This window comes from Pinus tabuliformis, chromosome 1_2 (genome assembly GCF_031772625.1).
Source record: "Pinus tabuliformis cultivar Carrire ecotype Pingquan chromosome 1_2, CPIR1, whole genome shotgun sequence".
NCBI classification, from domain to species: Eukaryota; Viridiplantae; Streptophyta; class Pinopsida; order Pinales; family Pinaceae; genus Pinus; species Pinus tabuliformis.
This window is the reverse complement of record NC_142298.1, coordinates 565,265,248-565,292,865: the sequence shown is the minus strand read 5'-3', so window position 1 is coordinate 565,292,865 and position 27,618 is coordinate 565,265,248. Positions and strand designations below refer to the sequence as shown.

At 40.6% G+C, this 27,618-nt stretch overlaps 1 protein-coding gene across 2 annotated transcripts in view; it reads right to left on the bottom strand.

The window, feature by feature from the left end:
• The window catches only part of LOC149206862 (ribonuclease H2 subunit B), a 350,779-nt gene that overhangs the window by 176,706 nt on the left and 146,455 nt on the right, over window positions 1–27,618 (bottom strand). For both annotated transcript variants that reach the window (XM_089393809.1, XM_089393808.1), the window contains one exon: window positions 21,542–21,665. In XM_089393809.1, the coding sequence (XP_089249935.1) occupies window positions 21,542–21,665 (124 nt within the window). The remainder of the gene's footprint in view (window positions 1–21,541; window positions 21,666–27,618) is intronic.

Below are 27,618 nucleotides of genomic sequence, written 5' to 3'. Positions count from 1 at the left end.
ATGGTCCAGGCTACTCCATTGATTGAGTTGGAACTGAATCAAGATTGAGTCTCCCAATTTTGTCAATCACATCACTCAAAGTATCATCCGTTGTTGGAGTTTCATGCGAGGGAGAGAGTGCTTTAGAAGAAGATTCCACGGGTTGATCTAGTATAGGAATCCCGCCTTCAAGATGTGGAATCTAATTATCAAATTCTTGAAATGATTTTGCATTTTCGTATCTATCCAAGTGATCAAGTTGCCACTCAACAACATTGTCAGTTTTGGATGATTCAAGAAAGATTACATCTCTAGATACAACAAAATTTTTATTGACTTCATCATAGAGATGGTATGATTTGGAGATGTTTGAATACCCCAGGAAGATACACTTACGACTTCTTGCACCAAGTTTGTTTCTATGTACCTTCGGTATCAAGGCATAACATGTGGAACCAAAAACCCTGAGATGCTTTACAGAAAGAATGTGCACATGCCACATTTCATAAGGAGTCTTGTTTCTAATAGCATTAGATGGACATCTATTCTTTACATATACAGCACATAGAACTGCATCAGCCCAAAACATCAATTTTACATTTTTGAAAAACATCATGGAGCGCACCATATTTAAGATCGTCCTATTCATTCTTTCAGCTACTCTGTTCTGTTGGGGATTATAAGGCACAGTTGTTTGATGTTTGATCCCATGTTGGCGAAGATACTTTCAAATTCATTTGAAGTGTATTCTTTTCCATTATCAATGCGAATAGAGCCAATATGAGATTGTGCATCATTTTCAATCTATATATGAAAGTTCTTGAATGTTTGAAAAGCATCAAATTTGTTCTTCAATAAATAAACCCAACACATTTTGGTGTAGTCATCAATAAATGTCATCATATATTTATTTCCATTTGCAGAAGGAACAGGCATTGGACCACATAAATCTGAATGAATGAGTTCAAGTTTTCTATGTGCTCTGGAATGTGAATCATGAAAACACTGTTTGTTATGCTTTCCTAGAATGCAAGCATCACATTGCTTAAGTTTCCTAGGAATTGTAGGCAAACTAGTAACACCATTTTTCTTCAACAAGCGGAGGCTATCATAGTTCAAGTGTCCAAATCTAGCATGCCATAATAAACTTGATGGAAATGTACCTTCTTCATAATGAGAATTGTATGAGAAATTTTGTGCACGAGTAGAGGTACCCTGCAACTTGAGAAGCCTTTCTTCTTCTATCCCCGTCATGACAAGTGAGTGGTTTGATGCTTTTCTCACCTCAAGCTTGCCAACAAACATATGAATGCAGTGTCCTTGTTGGCGGATGTGGACCAAGGACAACAAGTTTCTCCTCAGCTGTGGGAGATATAGAACATGATGCAGAAGAAAGTCTAGAAGACCAAGCAATTTAAGCCTGATTGTGCCAAGCCCTGATGGCTTGAGTTTTGATTTGTCTGCAAAGTATGTTGCTCCATCAACATTGTCAGTAAATTCTTCAAAAAAATCTCTTCTAAAAGTCATGTGGCAAATTGTTCTTGAATCAAGCAAACAATCATTTTTCCAAGAAGCAAGTGAAGCATTTAATAAGTCTTCATTTACTCCAATATTACATTGTGCCACAACATAGTGAGCGGATTTAGGTGCTTTACCTTTCTCTTTGTCATTAGTTTTACCTTTGGGTTGGTTTCTTTCCTGCTCAATTCTATCCCAAGGCAACATGCATGTGGATGCATCATGTGATCCATCTTTTTTGCAGCGTATGCAGTGCAAATCTGACTTTTCTCCTTGAGAATGTCTTCCCCCCTCGCCTCTGAAATTTCTTCCTCTTCCTCTTCGACCACCTCTTCCTCTGGAAGAATCTTGAGCAAGATTCTTTTCTCTATGAGCAAGGCACACAACCTCTTCAAAAGACTGAGGAGTTGTCTTCTTCCCAAAAGCTTTCTCTCTTTTAGCAAATTTTTTCACAAGGGAGTCAAAGGTAATATCTTTGAGGTTTCCATTTGCTTGCGATGACTCAAGATAATTTGAGTAAGTGGGATAAAGTGCCTTGCGAAAAGCTATCAGAGGAATATCCAGTTCAACATTAGTGACTTTGATATCATGCATAATAGATTTTACTTCTGATGCAAGAGCAAGAGGATCATCATTTTGTAATTCAAGAGTGAACAATTTAATCATGAGTTGAACAACTTCAAGTGCAGAGTGTGAGTCATAGAGTTCCTTCAGTTTTAAGGCTTCGAAAGCATTTGAAAATGGTGAAATATGGCAACTCACCTCTTCATTTCCTGATGCTACAATCAATGCATAAGCCTTGTTGTTCTTATTTTCCCAAATGGTGAATCCCTTGTCTGAGGTAGGCTGTTATGGCTCTTTGTCTTCGTTTCCAACACACACTCCTTTCCACAGCTCATTAAAAATGAGAGTGTGTTTGATTTTGCGTGACCATTCTGGATAGTTCTCCTTGCCAGTGAAAACCACTCCCATGATAGATATCAATGATTGCATTTTTTATTTTTATTTTTTTTAAATCTATGTACTGTAAAAATATACTTCTGCTGCCAAAAAATAGGACTTCCAATGGTAGTCTTGTAAAAAAAAATTGCAATTCTGATATAAATATATGTCAAAGGTTTTTAATACAATGCGTTTTGTTTTAAATTGTAAAACTCATAGCATAACATGCCCAGATAACACACAATATAGCGATGTATAAGAGGTGAATGAGCAGAAATAGCAGCGATATTTGAGGTGTTGGGAGGTGCTGTGGTATTTTATTTGACACCAAAGGTGTTGGCTACATATTATAGCGAATTTAGATGGTTAACGCAGAGCGGATATAGAGATGGTTAACATAGAGTCGAGACAACATTTGTATGGGCCAACTGTGTAGCAAAGACCCAAGGGTCGAGCAACGACCAGTGTGGAGAATAGCGTAGTGGGTATTGCTACTAGTTGCATTATTTCAATGCTCCATGGATTATTCGAATAACCCTCATTGTGTATGCAATCTTGTGGAGCATGGGTGAAAAAGGACTTACCAAACGCCAACGCAGAATGAATACTCACGTGACATTCAAACAAGCACTGTGATGTTGTGATACAAGTGCATCGATGACAAAAGCTACTCCGGACTTCAAAAGAAAAGCTCTACATTCCTTAACAGCTGCCTCTGAGAATTCAAGCGACGAGTCCACTGTGGAGCAGCGATATTCCCTCAGCAGCGACGGTTGTAGTGACAGTTGCAGCGAAGGAGTATAATGAGTTGCAGGTTATGGTGTGTTCAGGCATATCAAATAGCGAAAATATAATACAACAGTTATTAAAAAGACCATAGGGATTTTATGTCAGAGATGACAGAGGGCAGCAGAGAATAGAGGGACAGAATACCAAGTATATGGAAAAAAACTAATACCAGGAGTTACAAAAGTTAATTTTGGGAGCTGGCTCTGATACCATGTCAAACCAGGAGGTAACTCCTCAAATGTAATTATCTTCTTCATTCAGGTTGTTCATTATTATATACAAGAGGGAGTGACTGTTCAGTTCATCTCCCGATGACTCTCCATTTTCTCTATTATTTATTTACATTAAGTACAGTTGTTCACCCAATCCCTATGATTAGGTGTCAACATGTTCCATGTGAATAATGATGGAATAGAGGTGAAATAACTCCATGGCTAAGTGCCATGGTCAAAGGGACCAATTCTGATGGAATACCTCATCCTAGGTGAATTGACGGGAGGAGGGAGCAATCGTGGATGCAAGAGTTACCTCAACCTTTGTTTTTCCACCCCTCTATATTGCCTTTTACTTTCTCTTGATTTTTCCTTATATTACTGGTTGTAGCTCGAGAAATGGGAGCTTGCTTTGTATGATCTATAGCAATTATTACCCTTTTAAAGATGGGGCAATTCACCACCCATCAGGGTCGGGACATGCAAGGGTTCCTTGTCTTCTATGAGATAGGGCAACATTGCCCCATCACCCAGATGATGGCAATATGAGAGAGGTAGAGCTCATGCTTGGCTTTTGCCCATGTGTTAATTTGCAAGTCCCAGCCATCTTTTGCATTTTGTTTTTCATTTCTTTTCCTTGTGGCCATCATATGCTCCTTTTTGTTTTCGTTGCATCAACCTCCCAGGGTGCATTTCCCGGCCCTATCCAAGGTATGAGGATGTGTTAGTGCCAAATCCCAATGATTCAATGGTCAATTGGCTCGAAGAAGGCAAGTGGAATAGGAGCTCATGATGTGAGATTGAAACTAGTAAGTATGGAATAAGGAGAGATGGGGCTTATTATCGCTCTAACTAGCAGGGGTCCTAAGAGGGGATCTTATATAACAACTACTAGGTCGAGGGCAATAATGGAGCGATAGCCCACTGTCACCTCAATTAAGGCTCCCTGCTTCTTACGAACTTTCACCAATGGGAGGAATCACGAGAATATATCTAGTCAATGATAAGATAAGTGATTCCTAAGCCTATTCGCCTGAGAGACTCAATTAAATGGGTTGCTTGCTTTAGAAGTGAGGTGATGGGCACTCTAGGAAGGGCTAAAAGGGCTTTTGAGGATAGGGTTTGAGAGTATGCCTTGTTAAGGAAGCCCCTAGTCTTAAAAGGCCTTATGGATGCTTGGCTTCTAAGTGATCTTTGTGGAATTGGAGTCAACAAGTTGCATAACCACAAAGGGCCAAGTGGACCCGAAATTAGGTCAAGGATATGGAGTTGGTCAAACAAGGATGTACTTGACCTAATTAGGGAAAGCGAGGGGATCAAAGAAGGAATCTTCTTTTGATGATTTGATGTTATGATCCCAATGAGGTCACTAGCCACTGGGAAACCAAGGGAAAGACTTGATCTTCGATCTAGGGCCTGAAATATCTCAAGATCCCACCATTGAAATTTAGTGAAATTGGAGGGCTCCTTGAGGACACACCAACGCAGTTGTGGGCAAGAGAACGAATTCTTTTGATGGCTAAATCATGAGAAAAGTGATGCCCTAGGTGACCTATGGATGTTAGCCTTAGAAAAAGAGGGGAAGGTGAGAGGAATTCTCTTTGGAAATGATCACCTATGGAAGGATCAAAGCCTTACCCTTTGGGGAAGATCAAGATGACATTTGTCATTTAGAAGAACTACACCCAATTAAGGAGCCTTCTAGGCAACTTCGCATGGCAATTAGGGCATGGGAGCAGCTACTAGAAGAATTTTTACTTCAATTTGCAATAATCAGTGACTTATCAAGATATGTTCAATAGAAACAATATCGAGGAACATTCACCCTTTCACACATGATACATGAGATGATGCAACGCTACAAAAGATTAAATTTCCACAATTTCGCATAAGAAACGCAGTAAATTTCAGATCTAGTATAGCGAAAATCCCAGCAACATTCATGTATTAAAGCAAATAACAAAAATGAACATGAAAAAGATTACTTACATGTGTAAAGAATATATCCAATCACCAAATTATGCCAATAATAAAGCTCCAAGAAAAGAGAGAGATATCCAAACATCGAAATTCATCTATTACATCCAAAATCCTCCTCCAAAAGGAATAGCGAAAATCTGACAAGAGATAAGAACCCAATCCAAGTGATGATGAATGAGAGAGAATGCCTCTCTTCTATTTATACAATCCTCTAAGGAATTTGAATGGCCTAATTTGGACTAAAAATGCCCCGAGAATAAAATAATGTGCATAATAACAATACTTTTGGTGACAAACCCACCAAATAGCTCAATAATACAAGAATAAGCCTCTCAAGAGGGTTGAATGATCAATAAATTGAATCATTGGGCCTTTGAAGAGGCCTAATGAAGTCCAAGGGGTGCCTGTGAAAATTTTTAAATCTTTAGAAACAGAAATCCTACTGTAGTCACTGGTATAGCATCTCCTACTTGCTATTTCATTCAACAAGTTATTTAATTTATAAACAGCGATGAAAGACACAACTACAGACCACACTGACATACAGATCATAAACTGAAACAATAGCTGAGAAAAACACACAAGGGACACCGTTATTTTTGGAAAACACATCCCCAAAAAAATCCAATGCGAGAAAATTGATGCAGCAAATAGAGGGTTTGTATTATTAAGTAAGCAAAATCTGAGTACAACAGGTTGCCTTTCACACCGGCTAACCTTTCAGAGAAATCACGACAACAAGAAATGCATACGAGGGTTTACCTCGTTCCCCAAGTCACAATTGATCCAATGAGCGATCTAGCTCCTCTCGGCAAACACTGCGAAGTCCCTACGCAATCACTACGTGTGCTAGTGTCTTGCCTTCAGAACACTGCGTCACCCCTTCTGCTGGATCGATTTGCTAGAGGAAGATTGTTGTTCAGCCCTCCCGGCTCAGAACTTTGCTTCTCCTACAATATCTCGGACTTCTGACGAATACTCTGCACTGCCATTGCAAGAGACCCTCCTAGCCTGCGTCAGCTTTGCGTGAGCCCCTCCTGGGCTACGTCGAACTCTGCGCTGCTTCCCTGATGCTCAAGCTGCCTCTCTGCTACGTACTCTTTGGCTCAAAACTTCCTCTCCGATCCAAATCTTTGCTTTTCCCCCTCTCACTGCAACTCAAATCACTTGTTCGATTTTCTCAGCAAACCACACCCCAGAAAAATCAAACTGACAGATCAACTTGGTGTATCTCCAACTGACCCTCAAGCCTCCTCTTATACTTTTCATGTTGATGAATCAACGACTGAGATTAAGTCCCTAATCAATGGCTAAGATTAAAACAAACTTGATCATCGTCTCTTAAAAGCTTCTTACCCATATTTTTATCAATACCCATTAATATTTTTATTTTCCTAAGTTTAGACTTCGGAACCCCATTAAAAATATTAATTATTTTAATAACCCACAATCCGGGTGGAATTTATCCAAACGATTTCTGAGTATTGAAGATCTTATGTATTCTAGCCCCTCCACCAAATTTCGGAGCTAGAGCACATCCGATGCTACCCAATATCAACACTCCCTCTTAGTGAGGAATGTGCTCTAGCAATACTTCCCAGCAGAAGTATCACACTGATCCACGACATTGGTCCTTTATGTTGCTGATGCTCGGCCTGTTGCCCTTCATCCATTGCACTGCTGCCCATGACACTGCCACTACTGCATCTATAGTACAGCGCCCTCTCAATATGTTACATCATGCTGCCCATAGCACTGCCACTGCTAACTACTGCACTGCAACTCATTTTTTGAGAAGTAAGCAACTGAAAAATCCACCCAAAAGTTGACGTGTTGGTCAGTCTCGATACCCCGTGATGCTGAAGCTACCTCTGCTGCTAATCTGTGTTGACCCTCTGATGCTATTGCGCTGTTGTTGTATCTGCTCTGTGCCTCCCGCACTGCTCAACACTCTACTACGCTACTTCAGACTTTGGCACTCTAGCTCTGCCACTGTCGCTCCATCATCCCTCGCACCAACTAACTCCCGTCATTCTGCTACTGTCATTAAGGGCTCTCGTAACCGTATGTGATCCAAGAGCTTAGGCACCTCAAGGATCTTGCCCCCATGTAGTCCTCCCGACTATAGCTCAATATCGCCCCACCTCTTCTCTAGAGGTGCATGACCACTCATGGTGCAATCCTCATCATCGTCCTCCTTGTCAGCTTTCGTTGGAGCAACCTTTGAGTTAGACTTCTCTTCCTTGCCCTTCTTCCGAGGGCACTGAGTGGCGAAATGTCCCAGCTCCCCACATCTGAAGCATTTGACTTTTGATTATGTCTTTCTTTTTCCTCTTATGTTGCCCTTGTTGTCCCATTGATGCGAGAGCTGCATCTTCCTCTTCCTCCTTCTTGACTGTGACTCCTTTACCGCTACTTCCTGCCTTGGTTAACTGCTTGATCTCTTCCTGTTGAAGTGCTGCCCGCATCTCCTCCAAATCGGGGAGAGAATCCCTGCCCAAGATGCTCTAGAAATAGGTCTCCCAGTCTTTAATGACTGCATTCAGGGCAGTCCTAACCATGAACTCAAGATTTCGTGTAGACCCCACAGAAGTCAGCTGGTCTTGAATCCCTTGCAACCTGAGAAGGAAGGGATCGATTTCTTCTCCCTTCTGCATATGATACTGTCTTAGCTGGTTCTCAAGCAACATCTTTCATTGGACGAAAATTCCCTCATACAAGGTGGTCAAGGCCTCCCACATCTCCCTTGTTGTTTCCTTTTCAACAATATCTTGGACCACATGATCCTTGACCCTGTCCAAGACCATGCACTTCGCCTTTGCTTGAGCCTCCTCGTATTTCTTGAGAGGATCAGCATCGACCGATACAGTAACCACTTTCAAGGCATAATCCTTGATGTGATTCTTATCCAAGATTGCCAAGATCTTAGCCTTCCAGATGACAAAGTTTGATGCTCCATGCTCCATCCAATCTGTCTTGATCCCTCAGTGAGTCAGTCCATTAATTGCCATCTCTGCTCAAATGAGTGTCAAACAGGTTCTCTTCTCCCTCTTTCATTGCTGCCCAGCAAAACTCGGATTTGGATTTCTTTGGCGCTAGAAATCCTCTAAGGAACAAGTTCCCTCTAGACACCCTCTAAGTCCTAATTTCCTTCGCGGAAATCCTTTCGCCAAATAATGTCGAATCACCCCTCTCCGATCCTCCTTTACTGCTACTCGGCAACCCGGATCTAGATTTCTTTGGCAAGAAATCTGTTAAGGCAGTGACTCCCTCTACCTTGGTTTCGTCTCCACAGGGACTTTCTGCAACAACAGCAACAGCGTCCCACCAGCACCTCAGATCAGATCCACATTGCTCCTTTTGCCCCAGCAACTGAAGAATCTGAGCTCCTTTGGCTCTGTGCAGTCACTGCATGAGCTAGATCAGCTCCTCCTAGCCATTGCGTCACTCCTTCCTGGTCCAAAAAAATGATGTGGTTATGTGTGAGCCTAATCTGCTCCTTTCTGCTTCTGCGTTGGCCCAGAAAGCTGACACAATCACTGCATGGGCTCCTCCTAGTTACTGCGTCACCCTCTCCTGGCTCAGAATGCTGACAAGCACTGTGTGAGCCTCTGCATCACTTTTTCTGCACTGCGTCACCCTTCCTCTACGTTCTCTGGCTCTCGAACAGCGCTGTCCCTCGAGATACTTGCCTCACTGCAACAGATTTGCTAGATCTCCCACCTGATGGCTTCAGTATCCTATGATCTGCAATACTCTGATACCATGTGAACATTTCTTAATCTTTACAAACAAAAATCCTACTGCAGTCACTGGTTTAGCATCTCCTACTTGTTATTTCATTCAATGTTGATTTGGGGTAGCATCAGATGTGCTCTAGCCATGAAAATTGGTAGAAAGGCTAAAGCACATGAGATCTCCAAGACCCAGCAATGGTTTGAGGAAATTCTACCCGATGAAGGAGATATTAATATAATTAATATTTTTAATGGGTTCCTAAGTATAAACTCAAGAAAATAAAAATATTAATGGGTTTTAATATAAAACTAGGTTAGAAAGTTATAAAGGACATGGATCAAGCCAAATATAATCTTAGCCGTTGATTAGAGATGTAATCTCGGTCGTTGAAGACTCAACAAAAAAAGTATAAGAGGATGCTTGAGGGTCATTTGGAGATACACCAAAGTGATCAGTCAGTTCGATTTTCTAGAGCGGGGTTCGCTACGAGAAATCGAACCAGTGATCAGAGCTGTAGCGAGGGGTAGTGAGTACAAGGTAGAGAGGCAGAGATAGTGTCGGAAGACCAGCGCAGAGGCAGAGAGGCAGATGCAGAGCCAGCAGGAGCCACGCAAAGGCCAGCAGTGACTGCGCAGAGGCCAGCAGTGACTACACAAAGGCCAGAAGGGCCTGCGTGAGTGACGCAGAGGGCCAGAGAGGTTGCGCAGGGCCACAGAGGACTGACGCAGAGGGTTTCAGGATGACGCAGAGGCCAGGAGGGCTGACGCAGTACTTCAGAGAGGTGTTGAAGAGGGTTTCGTAGAGCAGACTTTCAGAATATCTGCTTCCGAAAAGAGGTATCACTGCCAGATTATTTTCTCTGTCAGGTGAGCCAGTTTGGCACTCAATGTATTCAAGAAAAGTTGCTTGATAATAAAACCCTCAGAATTGTTGCACAAGTTTTCCCAGGTTGGGTTTTTTCCGGGGCCGATTGTCCAAAAATAACGGTGTCCTTTGTGTGTTTGTCTATTTCTTTCAGTTGTTGATCTGTAGATGGTTGAGATTGTATTGTGTTCATTTTAGTATTTATATGGTTAAATAGCTTGTTAGTAATTAAACAAGTAGGCAAAATAAACCAGAGAATACAAAAAAATTTCTAATGGGTAATACTTAGAAATTTCAACATTCAATAAGTTATTTAACTTATAAACAGTGATGAAAAACACTACAGCAGACTACACTGACATACAGATCATAAACTAAAACAATAGATGAGATAAACACATAAGGGACACTGTTATTTTTGGACAACAAGTCCCCGAAAAAACCCAATGTAGGAAAACTAGTGCAGCAGATAGAGGGTTTGTATTACTAAGCAAGCAGAATATGAGTACAACAGGTTGCCTCTCACATCAGCTAACCTTTCAGAGAAATCACGGCAGCAAAAATACATACAAGGGTTTACCTCATTCCCCAAGTCACAGTTGATCCAATGAGCGATCTAGTTCCTCTCGGCAGACACTGCGAAGTGCCTACGCAATCACTATGTGGGCCAGCATCTTGTCTTAAGAAGACTGTGTCACCCCTTCTACTGGATCGATTTGTTGCAGGAAGACTGGTGTTCAACCCTCCCAGCTCAGAACCTCGCTTCTCCAACAAAATCTCGGACTTCTGACATACTGTGCACTGCCACTGCAAGAGACCCTCCCGGTCTGCGTGAGCCCCTCCTGGGCTATGTAGGCCTCTGCGCTGCTTCCCTGATGCTCAAGCTGCCTCTCTGCTATGTACTCTTTGTCTCAGAACTTCCTCTCTGATCCAAATCTCTGCTTCTGCCCCTCACTGCAACTCAGATCACTTGTTCGATTTTCTCAGCAAACCACGCCCCAGGAAAATCGAACTGACTGATCAACTTGGTGTATTTCCAACTTACCCTCAAGCCTCCTCTTATACATTTCCTATTGATGAATCAACGACCGAGATTAAGTCCCCAATCAACGACTAAGATTAAAACAAACTTGATCCTCGTCTCTTAGAAGCTTCTCACCCATATTTTTATTAATACCCATTAATATTTTTATTTTCCTAAGTTTAGACTTAGGAACCCCATTAAAAATATTAATTATTTTAATAACTCACAATCCATGTGGAATTTCCCCAAATGAATTCTAGGTCTTCGAGATCTTATGTATTCTAGCCCCTCCGCCAAATTTCGGAGCTAGAGCACATCCGATGCTACCTAAAATCAACAATGCCATGATGTACAAATGGCCTCCAAACATAGTGTACAAGTGTTTGACCCCTTGTTTTCCAAGCAAAAACCCGTGGTGCTCCCAAGTGGGTGTGGGGTCACAAGGAACATCCTCGTGGGTCTCCAAGTGGATCGCAAATGCCCGTAGACCATTTGTAAGGGCTAGGATGATGATATCAGCACTCCCTCTGTAGCAGGAGACATCTTCTGGACCCTAGAACATCTACCAAGTGTATGGTGCATGTGTCGACCCACCTGGGCATGGTGAACCAGGTGCATCATCCTCATCCAAAAGGTGGAACATGAGCAATCAATGAGCATTGTTGGGGATCCATGAATTAATCTCTGCTATGGTGGATGCCCATGGTTCTCAATGCTCACCCTACAAGTGCCAATGTGGCCCTCTGGAGGGTTAGGACCTCGTATAGGGAGACCATGCCTCAAATGGAGACCCACCTGCAATCTTGCATAGGATCTAATGTGTCCCCTTGCCCTCGAATACAACAAGTCATCAGAATAATAATAATTTTCCCACATGCAGATTTAATTTTTCCAGGGGCTAGAGGGGTCTCCTTAGGGTGAGAAGTGTTGAGAAATCAATGTGGATGGAAATTAGGGTTTTGATTCCTCTTTACTTGATAATTACTTGTGATTATGTGTTGCTCTTTAATTATTTATTATATCTTCTTTCATCAAGCAATTACCAATACATAAATGTGTGAAGATCACAAGAACAAAAAGATACAAGATATAGGCTCTCAACTAGGGCAAAACCCCTCTCCTAGGGGAAAACCCAATCAAACTCTTCTTCTTATAGAATCAAATCAGAATGAGACAACCAAGACCCAACAACAAGACTAAGACTTCCACAAAGCACTAAGTCAACCCTCCAAAGTATCTTCTCCAAAAAAGTCAAAGTCTATCCAAGTCAACGAAGGTCAAAGTTCTTTATTTTTGCAACACGACAAGGTCTCGACCCTGTTGATCAGGTCTGCAACTTGGCTTGCAATTCTCGGTCCTTCAATTGTACCAGAAACCCTAAAAATATCACACATGTGAGCTTAAATGACTTAGATTTGTGTCTCTCTTTTGCTTGGGTTCTTCCTTTGATTCCTTGCATTCACACTTGATTTTCCTTTTGTTCTAGGTGCAAATCGAACTTGCTTCAATTGGTGTCACATTAGGTCGAATTCTCTTCCAATATATACTCATCTTATGTGGTCGAATAGGCCTCTTCTAGGCTGACTTCACTGGCCGGGCTTACTTGGTCTTAGGAGTCCAAAAATGCCATTTTAAAATCAAATTTAATATTACTTTCTTGATACAACATACCCATAAGGGCTTTACACATATGACAAGGACTTTATTGACTCAATAAGCCCTAGGAGCAAGAAGAACATGCTTGACCTAATTGACAAATAAAAGGAGCATGAAGCCCATGCTTCAAAAATAATTTACTTTTTCTCTTTTTCACTTTTACAATAAATATTAATGATATAACTACAATAACAATTTTGAATACCAACCATAGTTGCATTTCTCAACAAAAAGGGCTTCCCCAAGGAGGGAATTTCTCCTTGAGCTGCCAAATTTCAACATGTATGTCCTGACCACCTTTTGCATCTTGATATTCTTTCTTTTGATTTTATTTTGTGGTCATAATATGCTCTTTCCTTTTCTTTTAGTTGCATTAATGTCCCAGGGCAAAGTTTCAAGCCCTACCCAAGTATGAGGATGTATGGGTGCCAAATCCCAAAGAACCAATGGTCAATTGAACCCAAAGAATGGATGCGAGATAAGGGCTTGTAATGTATGATGAAAAGTGATATGTATGGAATAGGGATAGATGGAACTAATGTATCTCGTGCCCCTCCTATACCCATTGGGCCATTAGGGGACATCCCACTAGACTAGGATCAAAGATTAACCCCCCATTTAAGGTGAGGGAACAAGATCACGAACAGAACCCCTTTTTATTCCAAGTCACGCAATAATCCATATTAAATGCCCAAATACAAACAAGCATAAGCACCCGATTGCAAAATTAATAAAGTATGTTTTGATCGGAAACCCACCTTCGTCTATGTGCTCTTGCCAAATGGGTGAGAAGCATATGGTTGATGCAGGTGGCAGAGATGTAATGGCACATCGTCGGCTAGTGGTGGTTGTCAGGGGCTACATGGCTTCCCAGTTGAATGTGAAGAATGGGGGAAAAGTTTTCTACAATAGGATTCCTGATTTTGGTGGGTAGCAGTGTGCCTTAAATCTAGCAGATTTAGACATTACAATTAGCAAAAGAAGATGGTTCTAGAGCAATTATAGAGAAAGCTTGCTTAGAGAACAATTCCTAATGTTGCATCATATCAAGGATATTACATATGTGAATACCTTCACACACATACTTGTTGACAAACCTTTATCTTTTGAGAACTGGCGCCACAGAATTTACAGTGTTGTGGTAGCTTAAGTACTTGTGATGCTTATGCCTTCAACTAAAAACCTCATCCTAATCTACAACAATTGCATCAAGCAGGGTGATTACAGCAAGTGAACTAGTTCCTTACCTTCTCAGATCTATTTATTCCAACCCCAAGAAGCCCTTGTACAAGATCAAGGAACTTTTAAGAAGAGTGTTGTAGTTCCTTAAATCTAGCAAATTCAGACATTACAATCAGCAAAAGAAGATGGTTCTAGAGCAATTATATAGCAATTGCTCGCTTAGAGATATATGCCAACAATGCATTTTTCAAAATATTTGGGCCAACCTACATTCACTCAATATTTAATATGGATGTTGATTTTAATTAAGCCAACGTGAAATATGGAAAGGGAGGGCCGACCTTGTACATCTATATATCCATCTTAATACTAATGTGGAGGGTTGTGACCATGTTTTAAAGGGCAAATTGCATTGCCTTGAAGGGCACGTTGGAGGTGGACTACTCATTTTCAGGCGCACTTGTCCACTTGGACAACTTGGTGGCATGATTTGGTGATGTGTCACTTTTTCAGGTGCTTTAATGGGTTATATGTCACACTTCGAAGCCCACATGTCTGTACATAGGGGAGACTTGTAGTTTACTTGAGTAGTGGATATGTACAGCCCTATGGAGTGCCTTTAAAGGTAGAGGAGACCCATCATTTGCACATATGGAGCTTGTTTGCCCACAATGGAGGATTTTATGCTAGGCTTGAAGACCAATTGAATGATTCTTGCACATTGAAGGACCTTTGGAGGCTAGATGTTGCACCAAACCCATGTTCTTAAAAACCAACCAGTTCAAACCAATAACCGATCAAACGAGAGTGTCAAATAGGTCAAGGTACTGAATAGATCAAAAACCTGGTTAGAGGGCTTGTACTAGTTTGGTATCTAACCGATACAAACCAACCTTAACCAACTATACTTCTAAAGTGTCTGAGCAGCACATGCAATTTCCGCTCAAGGAGAAAGAGGCTCCAGGAAGCCTCGGGAAATGTGCAGGAAGGATTGAGTAGTGGACAAAAGGTTTGGGTAGCAAGCAGTAGGTCCAGGTAGCATCCAACAGAGGGCTGAGTCAGTAGCCTCAAGGAGGTCATGGTTCGAGATAGCCATACAAGTTGCTCAAGAGCGAATGGCTTCTAGGAGCATGTTTCTCAACTCAGGTTTCATGTCTAGTAGCAGGGCAAGCTTCTGTGTCAAAGGGAGCAGCTACAATGCATGCGATGTGCTTGAAGACGAATCCAAGTTATGGAAGTACTCTCCTCACTAAGAGGGAGTGTTGGATTGTGTAGCTCAGTGGGACTTCCACAATTGCTTGGTGTCTTAACATCTGGAAGATTGCCTCTCTATATAAACTTTGTTAAGTGATTTTCTAAAGTACCTTTTGTATTTGATGAGTAATAGTGACTTAAGTGATTTGAACGACAGATTAAATCACAACCTCTCTACATAAACTTTGTTAAGTGATTTTATAAAGTACCTTTTGTATTTAATGAGTAATAGTGACTTAAGTGATTTGAATGACAGATTAAATCACAACCATTGATCTTGAGATGGAAAGACCTAATCTTGGCCATTGAGATCTAGGGTTAAGGTCTTAGTCATTAAAAAGCTTATAAAAGGAGATCTGAGGGAGAGGTGAAGATACCATTCAATGGCACTAGCCTTAGGAGGAGGAGTGTGATACTCCATTGTGCCAGGTCGAACAAGCTTTAAGGAAGGTGCAAGGAGCAATGAGGGAGACAGATCTAAATCAGCCAAGGAAGATCGAAGGACATATCTAGGGTATAATCAGTTGGATAACTCCAGGCTTATTACTGTTTGTATCTTTCCTCTAATGGGTCAATATCCTTAGTATGGCAGCCCAAGTTTTTTCGTTTTTCCCCTTTTGGATTTTCCAAGGCAAATCATTTGTCCAATGTGTGATAATTATTTATGTGTTTTTGTTGTGCATTTTTTGTTAAGAACTTAGACATGCATAAATAGATAAATCGTGTTATGGTTTTGTCTGAGATTTACAGCCAGGTGCTAGGTTTCGAGGAAATTTAACAATACCCTCTATGCACATTCAGGATATGTGGTACTTCAAACCACCAATTTCTCTCCAAATTTGTTTCTCTAATACCTCTCCTCATTGTCCTACTATAAATTAATTAACTCATCCAAGCATGGAATGTAGACTTATGCAAGAATAATTAATCATGTAGTCACATTGGCACCATAAATTATAATCGTACACTTACACATGCAACCATCACTAAACAAACTAGAAATTAATAAAATTCATAAGGTAGACAACATTAATTCAATATAATTTGTAGGTACATTCATGAACAATTACCTGTTTGGAAACTCTACACCAACTAACTTCAGAAGTACATTCCACCCAAGCATAGGCTCCTTGCTACACCAATTACCTCTACAACAGAGGGCACCCTTGAGCTAAAGCTACAAATCCACAAGAGCAAACTTTTCTTGTGGCTAGCTCTAATTCTCTTCTCATAGCCCAATTCCCACGTTCAAAGTGAACAATTACACCTATAGAAGTTCCAACCAATGTGGAAAAAGTCGAAGTCGGGATTAATTCGGCAAGGGTCCAAAAGTTCAAAAACTCGTTAAAGTCGGGAGTTTTTTGAAAAAGTCGGCAAAACTAAAAAAACACAAAATTATTCATTTTTATTTTTATTTTTATTAACATCTAGAGTTGAAGTCATAGTTTAGAGGTGTTTTCAGTGATTTACTACAATGTCATTCTTTACATGTGAATTCGATCACTAAAAGCATGTTACACTCTTGCAGTCTACATTCTAAGTGCATTTTATCACCAATGTTTTTCAACATTATCCACAAAAAATATGATCATAACAGTGTTGATTCTTGGGGATGTTCTTCAGCTATTTACACTTTCTTGCTTGCTAGTCTGTATACTCCTTGTCCTCTTGCTCTTATGTTTCACAATCTTGCTCGTCGAGGTAGTTATGCCCTTCTTTTTCATAGTCTTCTCAATTTCTTATAACAGCCTTCTGACAGCGTAGCCTCTGGCTAATGTCTCTTCTCTGTATTTTTTTGCACATCTCATATAGATCCCTATTGTTTTGCATACATAACATCCAGCAAGAACAAACCAATAATAGCCATATATGTTTCAACATTCAACAGAACATAGCAACTTAGCAATTAATTTTCTCAGTAACACCAACCAACTATAATGCTTGAAATTAAGATTCAACAACAAAACAAATTGCACAGCACAACGTTATCATCAAATTTCTAGGGCTATGTTTGAAAGATTCCACTCTCTGCATTAAGATTAAACAGCAGAAAATTATATCATTTTTTCCTTTGTGGCCTCTTTATCTTCGACCTGGGAGGGAGGCCGACTTTTTGGGTCGACTCCCGATTAAATCGGGAGTATAACGATTAAATCGCGATTTTTTCCTTTCTGAAAAAGTCGCCAAAAAGTCGGGGGATTAAATCATTTAGTTTAAAAAATCGCATTTTTAGGATTAAATCGGGACTTTTTGCAGATTTTTTCGACACTGGTTCCAACCCACATCCTTTTTCCCCATAAACCTACAAAACCCAAGGAATGGTATCCCCTTCTCTACTCAGTAGACCCTCAAGTTTTTCCACTTCCCATAGAGCTTTGCTCCATATTCCCTCAAGTTATCCACTTCCACGTAGGGATCCACAACACGTTGACCAAGAAATCTCACTGTTGGGATTCTAGGGATTATGAATTACAACAAAATTCCTTGATGGCAACAATTATCATTCCCGACAGTCATAGTTCTCTCATAATCTATGACTTTAGCTTTCCATTACCCATTTATAGTATCTCTATAGTCATTCTAGCTCAAGGAGTAGCTAATAATTTTGTCCAACAGCATGCCGATTCAAGTTCTCCCAAATTTGATAACTTGAATTTTACTACCAAATGGTAACTCAAACAACATAAAATAAAATGAGGAGTGATATAAAATGCTACACCATAAAGAGTAAGCTATAACCCTTGAGTTATGCACCGTAATACAAAGCATTATCAGGAAAAAGTAAAAAGTGCACTAGATGAGTGGAAAGAATAGGCCGAGCAGGGCAACTCATGCCTCCACGATTGCTCCCTCCTTACATTCATACACTCAGGATGTCGACTCCCCGTTAGCTAGTTGGTCCACTTGACCATGGCACTTGGCCATGAAGTCTTTTCCCCTCCGTTGCCATAAATTTACACTAAAACCTATTGATTGAGTGGTTGACTTCAGAAATGCCATTTCCCCTTGATGTTTGGAAGCACCTAATAGGGTTGACCATAAGCCACCTCTACCAAGGTAGGGAACACCTTCACGAGACTTGTCTAGTTAGATATCAGAAGATGATCCCTATTTGAAGTATTAATATGCCCTTAACATCCAAGTTTGGTCCACTTAGATGCTCATATGATATTGGTCTACGAGGGATAGTTGCCTTCACTTGAGTTCATGTTGGTTTTGTTAGGTGGTCCACAGAAGCACAGGCCTTGAGGGCACCCACTTCATAGGTACCCAAGCCTTCTCAAAGAGAGATGGTGTAGCAGATGCAACGTCAAGAGCATTGGGCCTCATGATGACTTGAGTAGATGTTACATGTCCCAGAGCACCCTCAAGACCAAGGACATCAGTCTAGTTTGGCCTAGCATTGAGGACTTTTTGATGACAGCACTGTTGGACCCAGTGTGCCCCCAGGATGGCCTTGACACAACTTGATCGGTAGGACTTGATTCAAAGCCCAAATGAGGATGGTCCTCCATGAGAGACTAAGGAAGGTTTGTTGGACCTAATGAAGCCCTAACGTTGGGGAGAGGAGGCCCTATTTTGACCGTTGGAGACCCATCACGATGATGTGGTGACACCCTAGCTAGATTTGGGACCCTAGAGGAGGACTTGAGGTAGATTTGAGGGATATTCCTCAAATTTTGGATGATTTTGGCACTCGGACATTGTTTCAGCCTTCATCACACCTTGGCATGGCATTAGGAGCTTAAAAAGGGCATGATGTCGGCATTTCTAAGGCTACGGCTCACACCTGTGGGCATTTATGGTTTTTTTTATCATTGAGCTAGTGGGTTGGCTTGTAACCCAACGTTTATTTCATGTCAAACTTGTTTTAGGGGCTTTATTAGTTAAAATCAGTGTTGAAAATATCGGTATCGGCAAAATATCGGTGAGGGTCCAGAAAATATCTTATCGGCAATATCGGCGAAAATATCGGCAAAATATCGGCAAATATCGGCAAGCATAAAAAATAATTTTTTCAAATTTTTAAATATAGCCGATATTTTGCCGATATTTTCAAAATATCGCGATATTTTCCGATATTTGCCGATATTTTGAAAATATCGCGATATTTTCAAAACAGAAAATATCGCGATATTTTCTCGGCGATATATCGTTTTGCTGAAAATATCGCGATATTTCCGAATATCGCCGATATATCGCCGATATTATCAACAGTGGTTAAAATTCATTGAGGTAGACTTCATAGAAATAGAGGTTACCTCATTTTCACTTCTCATCATCACTTGTGGAACATTTCAGGCTCCCTAGAGGATTTTGGCCTAGCTTAAAGTTTCTTGTATACTTGTGGAGATGTGATCTATTGTGGAGATTTTTCTTTTGGAGACCTACTCTTGTTGTGGAGACATAATTTTGGGATAATAAATTATTTGTTCATGTATTTCTTATAAGTATTCTCTATTGTTCAATATTTTTTTGAATGGTTATGTCATAGAATGGTTGTTGTTAGGTTTTATATGTGCTAGTGTTATTGAATATTTTTCTATGAAATCTTGGCAAAGTATTTTTTGTATTGACCTAAAGCATGTATGACAATCCCTTCAATGAATCTTCATGTTAAGCTTTATTCATGAATTTATCCCCTCGTAGAGTGATAGCTAGGGTTTTTCTTGCCCTTACTCCATGCTAGGGTATGATATGTCCATTAGTAAGACTCTGTTACACTCCATCACCCAAGAATCAAGCACTCGCCATCCACATAGGTGATCACACCATAGAAAAATATTGTAAAATTATCTTCTCTCTCTTTCTCACATTTTTAGCTCAAGGCAAGCCATTAGGCCAGGGTTAGGGTCAAATTCAACTGGGAGGAATGTGATGACCTTTGGGAGGATTAATTGTGTGGTTTAAGCCTCACTGCATTGAAATCCACCATTTCCCGCAGTAAATTCTTCCATTTTAGGTCAACATCACAAGCCCTAGGTAATTTTGACCTAAGGTAAACCCTAACCTAACACTAAGATTCAACTTAGGGCTTCTTGAAGGCTTATGGCTCCTATTGTTGATCATATCCATCTCTAACAAGCCTTTTCTTGGCCTTATGCACCTTGGTAAGCCTTTGTCCTTGCCTATTCATTAAACCCTTGGTCACAAGTACCCTAGATAGGCCTCCTGGAGGGCACATTTTTCCTTGCATTTGCTAGATTGGGCCTTGTCGTTAAGCTGAGTGCCATTCCTGAGCCTATCCCAAGAGCCTCTAAGCCTTAGACTTTGAATACCTATTAGGTGACAAACTTACGGAAGCCTCCCTTGTGGTGAAAGTCCAATAAAGAGCAGGAAGTGGTGAGTTGTGGCGATAGAGGACCTCCACCTCACAGTGTTGTCCCTTGGTCTAGTCTTTGCCTTGTGACGCCTCTCACAAGACCTGCTACATTTTGAGGCAACACACCTTATGATGTACTTTTCTTTTTAAATTATCATTCAACATACAATCTTACAAATTACATTGTTCAGCTCTTAGCCCATTCATCATGTACACATGTACATTACTGGTCTAGGGATCAAAACTAGGGTATTACTCTTCTTCTCTCCAACATTTTAAAATGGATATTGAGAAGCCTACCACATTAGGTTTCTTCATCAATGTACCCCATCTCACTATAAGTAGCCTTGCTATTAGGGCTTTTTTCCCTTCCAAAAGTTCACCACTAGGTTTAAAGGGGAAAGATACCAGCATATTCAAACACAGCCAAAAGCAAAATCCCTAACTAAGCATATCCCTTGAATATGCCCCTGCAATCAACAACCATTCCCTAAAACCTTGATTAAGGTTGTTATAGCTTTCTGTATTTTCTTCACAAACAAGCAAATTGCAGTTATTGTTCAATTATACTGTAAAGCAGAAGTGGACACTGCACACAATTGGAGCTATTAAAGGATGATTGTTCCTTTGCTTTAAGGAATTGTTACCTTTTTATTACAAGCTTGAGAAGAGATACACAAGCTAAACCATAAGGAAGACGACAAGAACTAAGAATACAAACTAGTAAAAATGGATTGTGAAAAAAAGGCGCATCTTAACATTCAGAAAATCATCTTAAGTAATAATTCATTAAACTAAAACCTTCAGACCTTTCCACATTATTATATCTTGACAATATTGCAAAGACGCTCATATTAAGAAATTGTATTGCCAATTTTCTTTTATAACCTCTATCCTGGAAACCGATAAATGAACTGTTAACTATGATCTAAACATATTTGTTTGCGAAATAAAAGTTAAGACTCAAAAGAAAGTTTATTTGTTAAGCTGTCTCCAAGAGGACGGGTCGCGTCTAATTGATGCATTCAAAAATGGGAAAACAAGAAGCCAACCACCCTGCAACTTGATAAAGAACTTCACCTTTAATGTCACATACTGTTCCCAGCAATTCATGCATCAGTGGCAACAAGTGACCATATCCAGGATAGCCTTCAACAAACATAATCTCATCCAGTGCCCTGAATTTTCCTGGTTCATCACCCTTCTGTATAGACAGTTTCATTTGTTAGCACCACAGATTAACCAGAGAAATTATGAAACCAACTAAATAAGCTTACTAAATGCAAGTGGATCATGAGTAACAACTTAACAAATATCCTAGCTCAGGTTCAACCCAAAAAATGCTCTGTTTACATGCTTATGCACTGCAATATCAATTCGTAGTTTGGTGTCCAGTTGAGGTCCCTGAATACTATTATTATTCATGAAAGAAACTACTTAGGATACCACACAGAGTAGGAAGAAAAACATCTCAACTCTATTGTTTAAGACGAGAAATTTTCAATGCCAATGTTGTTGAAAAGCTCACCACATACTCTTATTCCCTAAAGACTGCAGCTGAGAGGCAACAAATAGATCCTTATTTAAAGTTCCAGGGATAAACAACACACAAGCTTGACAAGTCCGAATCAAGAAAAATGAATTCAATGCATGACACAACATTTAATGGGAACTGACAAACTTTAAAATGATTTCTGAAACCAACTAAATAAGCTTACTACATGGAAGTGGATCACAAGTAACAACTTAACAGATATCCTAGCTCAGGTTCAACCCAAAAAATGCTCTATTTACATGCTTATGCACTGAAATATCAATTCATAGTTTAGCGTCCACTGTCCAGTTGAGGTCCTCAAATACTATTATTATTAATGAAAGAAACTACAGATCAAAACATACAGTAAATTCAGATATAAGCAATGAAACACAGATACAAAGATAGTTCTTCAAAACAAGCGTTTATTATGCTTAGATCTTCAATTACAGTGTTTTCCAACCCTGTGTACACAGCTGCAGGGGCCTGCGCACTCAGCTGCGGACTTACCAAGGTCTCTGCGCACACCACTATAGGAGCCTTCCCCTTCGCCCAAGTACAGAATAGACAAAACAGACCCAAATCCTGCACTTCTATGCTCTTCGTTCGATATCTCCCTATGACTCTTCTATGACTCCTTTTATATGATTCTTCATTACAATACCATGGTCTGCGAACCATGGGTGGGTCACAAAACGGCTTGACTCTTAACAAACTAAGGGGCTTTGACTTTCTAAAAGCCCATTTGACTCCTATCGACCTGCACTACTCACGCTCCGCTCCTCAAAATGCGGAGACTTTACAATATTTAACAAAACTTTACAAAATTTGACCCCAGGGGACCCCGTACCAACAGCAGGCCAAAATTCCCAAGGGCAGCATAACCATTCTGTCAGGAGGCCGAGTTACTTGTGGAGGTTCGATTTTTCTAAGTGGGGCAGAAAATTTGATCTTTCCAGATCGAGTGATTCCATAGCAACTCATATTTTTCATTGAGTAGATCTCTAGCTCGACGCAGTGGTTTTGCAGCGATATGCTAAAGCAAAGCCAGCATCAGGTGGAAGGAAGAAGAGCACACACAGTGGGAAAATTTTCCTCAAGGAACTTCTAGTCTCAAGAAGTTCGATTTTTCCTTGCAGATCGGCAGTCGTTGTGAGCATATCTTCTCACTCCATAAGGGAGTGTGAATAGCAAAGTAGCAGCTCAGCAGAAGGAAAGAGGAGGTTTTCGACAGTTTGTTGAGATGGCCTCTGTTGGGCTTCGTGATCAGGATAGGTTGGATGGAGCTTCCAACTACGTCATCTAGAAGGCAGGGATGTCCTTCCTTCTAGATGAATTTGGCCTGAAAACGTATATTGATGCAGTGGTAGCAGTTCCCCAGGATGCGGATCGGCAAAAATAGTAGACGAAGGAAATGGCTCGGGCGAAATGGTTGATCCTAGATGGAGTCCGAGATCATGTTGATCCTAGACTCGGGTGACAGATACATTATACTAATCACAGTTGCTTTAGTATTTTGGATGCTTTTCAATTGTAGTTGCAGCAGCAACAGATGAGAGGGAGGTCCAGTGCAGATGTAGTGTTGGCAACAGTATAGCAGGGTCAGCAGCAGCACAAATGCAACGTATATCAAAGTTGTGCAGTGGTTGGTCGGCAGTATGGCCAGACATCAGCAACGTGACAAGAGATGATGCAGAGACAGGGTTTGTAGTAACACTAGAACACATTCCTCACTATGAGGGAGTGTTAGTTTTTGTAGCATTGGATGTGTTCTAGCCTGAAATTTTGTGGAGAGGCTAGAATACATGAGATCTCCAAAACCCAATAATCGTTTCTGGAAATTCCACCTAGAAATGACTTAATTAGATTATTAACCAATTTTTAAAATTTCGTAAGTCTAAACTTAAGGAATATGGTTAATTAATCAGTATTAATTACGTCAAGGCAAGAATCATCTAGAAACTCACACAGATTGATCCAGAGATGATCCTATCCATTGATTAAGTTTTAATCTTGGTCATTGGTGCTCCAACAGTGGATTATATGAGGAGGTCGATGTGGTGATGGAGAATACACTTGAGAAGTTCGATTTCATGAGCAGAACGATTTCCAGAGTAGCAGCAATCAATTGCCGAAGAGGGAGCTAGAGATCGAAGCAGTGAGAGCGGGGCAGAGAAAGTGAAGCTAGAGGAAGATTTTCGGATCCGGTGAGTGCATTTGCCAACAGGCGGAAGAGCCAAAGAGAGGTTGAAGCTGGGGCAACGCAATAGCCTCTAGAGACAATTTCGATTCTGTTGGGGAAAGTCGAGTTTTAGTGCCAGAAGCTGGACAGAGGTTCCGGGGGCCAGAAGACATTTTCTCAGACGGCAGTAGACTATACGGCTTGAGGAGAGGCTGATCCAGACTGAGCGTAGAAGGGATTGCACTAGGGTGACGCAGAGCCAGCACAGAGCCAATTTGGACGACTCACTTGGTGCTGCAATGAGAGCCCAGATTCGCCTGTGGGGTGAGGAAAATTCCTCACTAAATTTTTGCAAGTATTCGGCATCAAGATTCTACTCAGATTATTTCACTGTTGCTTAATAATAAAACCCTCAGCTGTCGTACCATTTTTCTCAAGTTGGGTTTTTCCGGGGACTTTTGTCCAAAAATAATTGCATTATTTTTGTGTGCGGTAGCATTTCTTCTAGTATTTATTCTTCCACAATTTTATTTGTGTAGATTCAGTGTGATTTATTTAGTATTTACCGTAGCAAACAACAAATAAATTGTTAAATTAAATTAACAATTAGGAGAATAATTTCCAGTTGCTGCAATAGGATTCCGATTTGGAATTTTCACAGTCCTGAGTCGTGACATTTTTTTAAAGCAAACATCAACATCAGACAAACACATCGTCACACAAATATGAAAACATGATTATAAAAATACAATATAAAATGTATAAGATGTAGATACTGAAGTCTCAAATATGATATTTGTCATTTTGTCTTGACTCCTCAATCATGAGTTCTAACAAGATAATGGTTAAAACTTAATACAAAGTCACATTAAAACAAAAAAAGATGCATCTCATGAGATGATCATCATGAGACATATAGATTCTTGTTAATTTTAGGTATGTTCTATGCTTAGAGCAATTTATTTCAATTTTCACAAATAGCTCAATATCTTTTCGAGATTAGCAATCACATCAGCATTAAAGTAAACTGCAGATAGAACATAAACATAAATCGCAGAAGACAAGCCAAGACAAGAGGACACAAGATGTGGCGCTAGCCAGGGACAAACCCCAATGTGGGGCAACCCTCAATCAATTCTTCTTATATGTTCTTCAATAGTTCAGCAGAGAGAGATAGTACATATACATCAGAAGTCAACACTTTGACTTGACAAGATAAGAGATCAGACATCAGATCTTCACCATGAAGATAACACAATGCAGCAGATGATAGGCCTAGAGCAGCTCAACCAATTGCCCAGAATACTGAAGCTTTCCTTCTATAACGCTCTTCCTCCTTTGTTGCTTCACTGATCATGTCAAGTCTGCCCATCTAGCAACTTGTGTAAGCTGAAAGGACTGAAGCATTTCATAGCAGACCTGGACACTGAATAGAGCACAAACACTGTGAGCTACAACATTCTAAATCAACCCCACAGTCCATCTATTGACTGCAGCTTGCCTGCACATATTTACTCCAACGATACCCTGCCTTATAGGGTCTGAACGCAGCACTTAAGGAGGCCTCCAACTGCTGGCTATGGCCTGCGGCCTAGCCCAACAGTTGACTGTAACCTTGTCCCTTCATACAGTGATCCAATTAGCCTTCAAGCAGCAGCCTCATAGTTCCTCCTCATTGGATACTTTTGCCCAGCATATCATACCCAAACATGGCCCTGTTGTCACCTTCAGCAACAGCAACTAGGTGACTGTGTAAGGCTTCTTTCTGGACAGCAACCAACTGTTAGTATTGCCTATGACCATCCTCCTAAAGTTGTGGATCATCCTCTAGTTGTGAAACAGCAAGGGCTTCCTAGAATAGTCATCCTCAATTGCGGATTGAGGCCTTTAATGATAGTGTATTTAATACACCTTATTACAGCGAACAAGGGCTTCTTTGTCACCCTTCACTGCGTATTAAGGTCACCTCTTCTTGACAGCGTTTAGGGTTTATGACTGTGCTTTGAAACAGCGGTTAGGGCATCTCCCTTTAGCCCTACGTTTAGATTTATTCCTAATTGTTTGAGGGCTTCATTATGACAGCGTAATTCATCTCCCTTTTGCCTGCGAACAGATCTCCTAACTACACTTCCAGCGTATAGGACTCTTCTCCTAGAGTCTCCATTATGACATCGTATTAGAACCTTTAAGGATTGCGGATTAGGAGCTCCATAGACACCAGATCAAGGTTCTCTTCTTGCTGTGTTTGAGGGTCTCTTGAGACAGCAAATTAGGGTCCCTTCATGACCTGCGGCTAGGGCATTTGGGACAGTATATGAGGGCTTTACCTTCAGCTGTGTGAAGGCCTCTTTTACTGTGGCTAGGGTTCCCTCTAGGATTCCTTAGATTTGCGTTGAAGCTCCCTTAAACTAGAGAGCCTTTCCTTGCCTGCGTTGAGGGCTTACACTTCACTGCCCTTCTTGACTGCAGCTAGGGCACGTCCAAGACTTCTCCTTTATGGCTATGTAGAAGGCATCTCCTCTAGACCTCCCCTTCCACCAAAAACCCAAACAAGTGGAGAGTGAGATCACAAGAGATGATTATTAAATGACTTGAAGACCTCTCCTATTTATACTAAAACGTTGAGCACAAGTGGGGTTTATTTGGTTGTTGGCTGGTCTTGACGAATTGTCCCATAACACTAATAAATTCATATCTCCATGAATACTTATCGAAATCGGATGATCTTTAGATCAATCCTACGCCTCTCGATGAGAGGGATCCAAGAGAAATATCAGCTGCCATTAATAAGATGACCCACATGGAGTTTGGACCTAGTTGCCAATTTTAACAATTCTAGATACTATAACGATAATCCAATAATAATATTGCACTAAGAATGTGTGGCCAAGGATTAGGTTTCCCTCGTCCTTGAGAAGCGTGTGGTTCCCATGTAATTCCTTAGTTCCTCCCTCTAATCTCTCTTCCTAGTAGCATCAAGAATTGAATTCTTTGCAATAAGGACAATGTATGGGGTAGCTCTAGGGAAAATATGCACATCATGCCCTGGGATTTTGGTAAGGTGGTATTTCAAGCAAGTGATTCCACCAAACATTTCCATTCCACAGAGCTTGCACCTCAACTTTGTGTTGAAATTTCTAAGTCTGACACGTTAGAAATCCCTGTTGCATTATCTGGTTTAATTTCTCCTACTTGTTCATTCGATTAACAAGTTATTTATAAATATAAATACTGAAATAAACACAACTGCAACCTTAACTCATATACAGATCAGCAACTAAAATAACTGAGACAAACACACAAGGGACACCGTTATTTTTGGACAATCGTCCCCGGGAAAACTGATGCAGCAGATATGAGGGTTTTATTATTATGTAGTTTCTAAATACAACTAGGGTGTCAGAAATGGCTCACCCAACAGAGAATGTCCTCGGCAGTAGT